The following is an 8,217-nucleotide window of genomic DNA, read 5'->3' as shown; positions in this document are numbered from 1 at the left end:
GATAGATAGATAGATAGATAGATAGATAGATAGATAGATAGATAGATAGATAGATAGAGGGTACAGGGTGAGTTGAATATGAAGGGATGATATTTAAAAAATAAAATTAAGGGGTGAGAGAGGATTGTACTGGGAGAAGGAGAAAGGGAGAGGTAGAATGGGGTAAATTATCTCACATAAAAGAGGCAAGAAAAAGCTTTTACAGTGGAGGGGAAGAGGGGGCAGGTGAGAGGGAAAGAGTAAATCTTGTTCTCATCAGATTTGGCTCAAGAAGGGAATAACAAACACACTCAATTGAGCATGGAAATCTATCTTACCTAAAGGAAAATAGGGGGGAAGGGGATAGATAAGAGAGGGGGAGATGATAAAAGGGAGGGCAGATTGGTGGAGGGAGTAATCAGAAGCAAACACTTTTGAGGAGGGATAGGGTCAAAGGAGAGAATAGAATAAATGGGGGGCAGGATGGGATGGAAGGAAATACAATTAGTCTTCCACAACATAACTATTACATGTATAGCCTGCATTGAGTTGCTTGCCTTTTCAATGACGGTGGGTGGGGAGGGAGGAAGGGAGAGAATTTGGAACTCTAAATCTTGTGGAAGTAAATGTTGAAAACTAAAACTAAATAATTTTAAAAAAGAGAAAAAGGGGGGCAGCTAGGTGGCAGAGTGGATAGAGCACTGGCCCTGAAGTCAGGAGGACCTGAGTTCAAATCCAGTCTCAGACCAAACACTTGACACTTACTAGCTGTGTGACCCTGGGAAAGTCACTTAACCCCAATTGCCTAAAAATTTTTAAAAAAAGGTCAAAAAAAGAAAAAAGAAAAAAAGTCAAATAATTGATGACACCTAACTTAGTCTAAAAAGACATTTTTTTTTTTATCTTCTAGATCTTGTATTTATACACATACCAAAAAATACCTTAATGACTCAGTGTGGGAGGCATGATTTCACACTGGTGTCTATAATATAATGTCTTGCTCTGTGATACACCCTTCTGTCAATTTGCCTCCTCCTCTTTTTTGTTCATAATCTTTCTCAAATTGTATCTCCTCTCAGATGTCTTCCCTGGTCCTAAATGGTAAAGAACAGAGGATTTTAACCTACTGTAAATAGGAACCAGGAATGGAGATGGGAAAGGAAAACAAGAGAATAAGCTACGTGCTCCTCCTGATTTTTTTTCTTCTGTTGTGTTTTGTTTCCTCTTTCTGGTGGTTCCTCCTATTGGTTCTAATTCTTATTTACAACATCACTAACGTGAAAATATGTTTAATAGGAATATATATGTATAGCCTATATCAGATTGCGTGCCATCTTGGGGAGTGAGGTGGAGAAAAATTTAAAACTCAAAAGTTTATGGAAGTGATTGTTGATAAATCAAAATAAATTAATTAATAATAAAAAAAGGTATTATCAAGGAAAACTGCCCTGATATTCTAGAACTAGGGGGTAAAACAGAAATTGATGGAATCTACCAATCACCTCCTGAAAGAGACCCCAAAAGGAAAACTCCTAGGAATATTATAGCCAAATTCCAGAGTTCCCAGGTCAAGGAGAAAATATTGCAGAGCAGCCAGAAAGAACCAATTCAAGTATTGTGGAAACAATCAGGATAACACAAGATTTAGCAGCTTCTACATTAAGGGACTGGAGGGCTTGGAACATAATATTCCAGAGGTCAAAGAAGCTAGGATTAAAACCAAGAATCACCTACCCAGCAAAACTGAGTATAATCCTTCAGAAGAAAAAAATGAACATTCAGTGAAATAGAGGATTTTCAAGCATTCTTGATGAAAAGATTAGAGCTGAATAGAAAATCTGACTTTCAAATACAAGACTCAAGAGAAGCATGAAAAGGTAAACAGGAAAGAGAAATCATAAGAGACTTATTAAAGTTGAACTATTTACATTTCAACATGGAAAGATGATATTTGTAACTCATGAGACCTTTGTCAGTATTAGGGTACAGGAGGGAAAATATATGTATAGATAGATAGATAGAGGGCACAGGGTGAGTTGAAGATGAATGGGTGATATCTAAAAATAAAATTAAGGGGTGAGAGGATTATACTTGGCAGAAGGAGAAAGGGAGAGGTAGAATGGGGTAAATTATCTCACATAAAACAGACAAGAAAAAGCTTTTATAGTGGAGGGGAAGTGGGGGAAGGTGAGAGGGAACGAGTGAATCTTGTTCTCATTAAATTTGGCTTATGGAGGGAATAACATACACTAACTTGGGTATGGAAATCTATCTTACCCTACAGGAAAATATGGGGTAAGGGAATAAGAGATTGGGGAGATGACAGAAGGCAGGGCAGATTGGGGTGTGGGTAATCAGAAGCAAACACTTTTTGAGGAGGAACAAGGTCAAAAGAGAGAATAGAATAAACAGGAGATGGGATAGGATGAAGGGAAATATAGTTAGTTTTTTACAACATGACTACTATGGAAGTGTTTTACATGACTACACATGTATAGCCTGTATCAAGTTGCTTGCCTTCTCAATGAGGGTGGGTGGTGAGGGAGGAAGGGAGAGAATTTGGAACCCAAAGTTTTGAAAACAAATGTTAAAAATTGTTTTTACTTCCAACTGGGGAAATAAGATATACAGGCAATGGGGTACAGAAATCTAATAGAAGGGGAAAGAGATAAGGGAAGGGGGGGGTGACAGAAGGGAGGACAGATTAGGGGAAAGGGTATTCAGAATGCACGCCATCTTAGAGTGGGGGTAGGGGCGAGATAAGGAGAAAATTTTGAACTCAAAATCTTGTGGAAGTGAATGATGAAAACTAAAACTAAATAAATTAAATTAATACAATAAAAAATATCTAAGGAAGAGCAAATATTGGGCTTTTCTTAAACATGGATTATCATGTACATAAAACAATTTTCTTTGTTAGAAAAGTCCTCAAATATACTACTGCTTCAATTATACACACATACATCTGAACTACAAAAATCAATCAACAAATGTATACTAAATATCTACTCTGTATCTAGCATTGTTACCTATACTTTTAGAGAGTTTATGTTAAATATTTGGAAGATGAAACTTGTTGATTGCATTTATCCTAAGGAAAATTAAGTCCTATAATTTTTCTTTCCATTACTTTCTTTGATGTTTTTAAGATCATTATAGTTTGTGATGGAAAATGTTGTCTTTCATCAGATGTATAAAGAAGTCATATAAAGACTACGAGAAGTTATAGACAAGAAGACACTCAACCTCCCTTCAGATCTCTGGCATATAAGCAAAGGGGGAAGGAGGAGGGAGAATGTGAAGAGTTCCAACCTGGCTGATGACCACTAATATCTACTAACTCAAGTATTCCTTTCACCTTTTAGTTTCTGCTCTTCTTAGTCTCCTAACTTCAAACTTACTTTTACTGGGCTCATAGTGAAGCCCTTGAAATCACTGATGTACCTCATGGCATGAAAGAAGACAGAAAGATGAAAATAACAGAAAACTGGATAGGAGAGAAGTAGCCAGGTAGTAGAACAGGTGGACCTAGACTCAGAGAGACCTGAGTTCAAATCCTGCCACACACCTTACTAGCTGTGTGATCCTGGGAAAGTCAACTAATCTTTATCTATCTCAGTTCCCTCAACAGTAAAATCAGGATAATAACAGCTCCTTCACAGGGTTGTTTTGAGGATAAAATGAGACAAAATTTGAAGAGCTATATAAAGGTCAACTATCTTCTAGGCCAGGGGTGGGGAACCTGATGCCTCAAAACCACGTGTAGCCTTCTAGGTCCTTGGGTGCAGCCTTTTGACTGAGTCCAAGTTTTACAGAAGAAATCCTTTTAGGGGATTTGCTCTGTGAAGTTTGGATTCAGTCAAAGGGCTACATTTGAGGACCGATAGAGTCACATGTGGCCTCAAGGCCACAGGGACCCTACCCCCGATCTAGCCCAGCTGCCTATATTAAACAACAGAGGCTTGGAATGTTTAAGTGATTATTTGCCCAAGGATGGAAATAGGTCATTAATAATAGCCCACATTACTGGCTAAGAAATAGAGTGGTGGATCAGTGGAAGAGGTTATGTATACAAGACACAGCAGTCAATGACTATAGTAATCTACTATTTGATAAACCCAGAGACCCTAGCTTCTGGGATAAGAACTCACTATTTGACAAAAACTGCTGGGAAAACTGGAAAACAGTATGGCAGAAACTAGGCATAGACCAAAATCTTACACCATATACTAAAATAATGTCAAAATGTGTAAAGAATTTAAATATAAAGGCTGATACTATAAGCAAACTGGGAGAGCAAGGAATCATTTACCTGTCAGATTTATGGAGAACAGAATTTATGACCAAACAAGAGGTAGAGACCATTATGAAATGCAAAATAGGTAATTTTGACTACATTAAATTGAAAAGTTTTTGCACAAACATAGCCAATGCAACCAAGATTAGGAGGGAAGTAGAAAACTGGGAAAGAATTTTTACAGAATTTTTACAACTCTATAGTACCACATCACACCTATCAGATTGGCTAAGATGACAAAACAGGAAAATGATAAATGTTGGAGAAGTGGAAAAATTGGAACACTAATGCATTATTGGTGGAGCTGTGAACTGATCCCACCATTTTGGAGAGCAATTTGGAACTATGTCCAAAGGGCTATAAAAATGTGCATAACCTTTTACCCAGAAATAGCACTTCTAGGTTTATATCCCACAGATCATACAAATGGGAAAAGGACCCACATGTATAAAAATATTTATAGTAACTCTTTTTGTGGTGGCCAAGAACTGGAAATTGAGGGGATGCCCATCAGTTGGGTAATGGCTGAACAAGTTGTGGTATATGAATGTAATGGAATACTACTATGCTATAAGAAATGATGAGCAGGCAGACTTCAGAAAAACCTGGAAAGACTTGAATGAACTGATGCTGAGTGAAGTGAACAGAACTAGAACATTGTACACAGTAACACCCATGTTGTATGATGACTTACTTTGATACACGTAGCTCTTCTCAGCAATGCAAAGATCTAAGATATTTCCAAAAGTCTCATGATAGAAAATGCTATCCACAACCAGAGAAAGAACTATGGAGTCTGAATGCAGATCAAAGCATAGTATTTGCTCTTTTTTCCCCTTCTGTTTTGTTTTGTTTCTTCTTTCTTATGGTTCCCCCTATTGGTTCTAATTCTCCTTTATAACATGACTAATATGAAAATATATTTAATAGGAATGTATATGTATACCCTGTATCAGATTGCGTGCCATCCTGGGGAGGGAGTTGGGGAAGGAGAGGGAGAAAATTTAAAACTCAAAAGCTTATGGAAGTGATTGTTGAAAACTAAAAATAAATAAATTTTAAAAAATAATAGCCCACATTTATATAGCACTATACTGTTTTCGTCTTGTATGACTCTTTGTGATCCCATTTGGGGTTTTCTAGGCAAAGACACTGGAGTGGTTGGCAATTTCCTTCTCCCATACATTTTACAGATGAGGAAAATAAGGCAAACAGGATTAAGTGATTTGACCAAGGTCACAGAGGTAAGTACCTGAGGCCAGATTTCAACTCTGAAAGATGAGTCTTCCTGCACTTCCAGCAGCAACTTAGCTGCCTTAAATGCTACGTATACATAATTATATTTGATGCTCACAGCTACCTTGTGGAACAGGGGCTATCACCATCACCACCACCACCACCACCTCCCCATTTTACAAATGGGAAAACTGAGGTAGCCAGAGGTTAAGAGATTTACCCCAGTTATGCAATTAGAAAGTAATTGAGGCCTCATTTGAACTCTGATCTTCCAGATTCCAGGTCCAGCAAGCTCATTCATTGAGCCACCCGGCTGCCTTTAATGATTTAATAATAGTAATTCACATTTATATAGCACTGTAGGATTTGCAAAGTGCAAATCATTATGCTTGATGCAAGCATTATGCTTGATGCTCACAGCTACACTGAGGAACAGAGGTTCTTGCCCTACTTCTTCCAACTTTGCAAATCGGGAAAAATGAGATTGAGTGGATCTCTGAACTCTGGTGTTCTTGACTCTTAATAGACTGAGCCACCTAGCTGCCTTTAATAATGAATAATAATAATGCACATTGATATAGCACTGCAAGATTTGCAAACTCTTTGTCCTTATATATGATCATACTTGATCCTCACAGGTGGGGCGTTCGTATTCATTTTACATATGGGAAAACCGAGGTTGAGTGATTTGCATACTGTAGTCATGCAATTACTAAGTGACCGAGGCCACATCTGAATTCTGAATTCTGGTCTTTTAGGTCCAGCTCTCATCCACTGAGCTACCTAACTGCCTTTAATAATAAATAATAATAATGCATATTGAATAGCACAGTAAAATTTGCAAAGCGTTTCTCATACATAAATATATTTGACCGTATATTGGGGCTATCTATCACACACATTCCTACCTCCCATTTTACAGAGGAAGAAACTGAGGCTGAGAGGTTCACGCGTTCAACAAGGGGGTACTGAGAGACCCCATTTCTTCGGGGCTGGAAAGGTGCGAGAGGAAACCCTGGGGGTGGGGGAGAGGAGTACCCCGAGAGGGGGAGGGGCTCCCCCTTCCCTACCTCCCGAATCGCGGCCAGCGTGTTCTCAGGGGCATCGTGGCCGCCAGCGCGGTGGGCGATGGCAGAGATGCGGCCGCGGGGCCTGAGCACCTGCAGGGCCCGGCGGCTGGGCACCGGCTCGAAGCTTAAGAAGCGCAGCAGCAGGTAGAAGCTGAAGGTGAAGAGGCACGAGTTGAAGGGGCTGCGGGTCAGGATCAACAGCAGAACGAACAGGAAGGAGAAGGAGGCCAACAGGCCCCCCTGCTCCTCCCACAACCACATGTGGGGGTCGGGGCCGGCGCCGGCGCCGGCACCTGCAGCCTCTGGGACAGAGTCCCGGGTCCGCCGGTCTCAGAGAAGAGGGAAAGGCGCGGGAGAGCCGGACGATCAGAGCCGTCACCCGCAGAGGGAACCGGCGCGCACAATGGCCGGCCCGGGAACATCCGGAAAGATAGCCTCCCCGCCGACCAATCAGCACCTCGGAACTCCGGGGCATTCAAGGCGGGGCCACTGCTATAGCAACAGGACCTAGTTTGGAGGCTCGAGTTCTAGAGGAACTTCCATCTGAGTCTACGGACCATTGCTGTCTTTATTTAACCTTTGCTACATTCATCCACGTTCTGCAGGAGGGCCACTAGGTGGCGCAGTGGCTAAGGCGCTGGCCCAGGACCTCAAATGCGGCCTCAAAAACTAAAATAACTGATGTGTGTAAGTTACTTAGCCCCTGCGTCAGTTTCTTCATCTGCAAAAAAGTGATGATAATAAAAGCACCTACCTCTCAGAGATGTTGTGAGGATCAAATGAAATTACATTTGTAAAACATTTTGCAAACATTAAAGTACTCTCTATAAATGATCTGATTAAAGAAGTGGACATTATGCAATCACACATACCATAAGGCACTTGAACTTCATATGGGAATGAAGCAAGTGGAAAAGTTTTGGAAGACAGGTTCTTCGGAAGCAGGGCAACACAAAAGAGTTAAGAGATCTGGATTCAAGGACTGCTTTGCCTTCTTTCTGTGCTTATTGTTTCCACTTTTTAATAAAATCCTCTTCCATCCTGAAAGCCTAAGGATGTTCTAAGGCCTGAAATATTATCCATAAACCAGTTTGTTTACAGAGAAATGACCCTGGTGAATATAAAGTAATTTCCTTAGGAGAGATCTGATAGTATAAGAGAACTTGTTTTAAAATGCCATTTGTTACATCAATTCATTTGTTCATGGAACAGAACTTGGTTCTAGTTCTGGCTCTTCCATTCATTCATTCGGCGTATAACCTTGATGAAATTGAACTCTCTGAAGCCGTCTCCTCATTACTAGTAAAATAACTGCGTTCTGCTTGTCACTTATAGCTATGTTACCTTGGGCAAATTACTTAAACACTTGGGGCTTCTCTGGAAAGCAGGGAATGGTTCGTACATCTGGGCAACTTGGATCAGCATTCATGGCTATGTCGATGTTTTTAAAGCCCCAATGATGCGTGGACAGATTAATTTGATAGAAAGCACTGTAAGGTTCCTTCCAGCTTTGACTTGAATAACAGATGACTTACTTAAGAATAGAGTTTTCCCGTTTCTGCCAACCTCCTTTTTCTTGCGGGGTAGGGGAAGAGCTTGCCTCTTGTGAGAACCACACATCCCAGGATGCAACGC

General features: G+C 40.3%; 1 protein-coding gene across 1 annotated transcript in view; it reads right to left on the bottom strand.

Annotated features, from left to right (window-relative positions):
- Positions 1-6,984, bottom strand: part of LOC114052275 (glycerophosphodiester phosphodiesterase 1-like) — a 23,920-nt gene extending 16,936 nt beyond the window's left edge. The window contains exon 1 of the mRNA XM_027874814.1: positions 6,583-6,984. Coding sequence (XP_027730615.1) covers positions 6,583-6,843 — 261 coding nt within the window. The 5' untranslated portion in view covers positions 6,844-6,984. The remainder of the gene's footprint in view (positions 1-6,582) is intronic.
- Between the last annotated feature and the right edge of the window lie 1,233 nt (positions 6,985-8,217).

The sequence above is a fragment of the Vombatus ursinus genome, unplaced genomic scaffold (assembly GCF_900497805.2).
Source record: "Vombatus ursinus unplaced genomic scaffold, bare-nosed wombat genome assembly UNPS02014807.1, whole genome shotgun sequence".
In the NCBI taxonomy this organism is placed as follows: Eukaryota; Metazoa; Chordata; class Mammalia; order Diprotodontia; family Vombatidae; genus Vombatus; species Vombatus ursinus.
The sequence above is the reverse complement of the archived record's forward strand: the minus strand, read 5'-3'. Positions and strand labels throughout refer to the sequence as shown.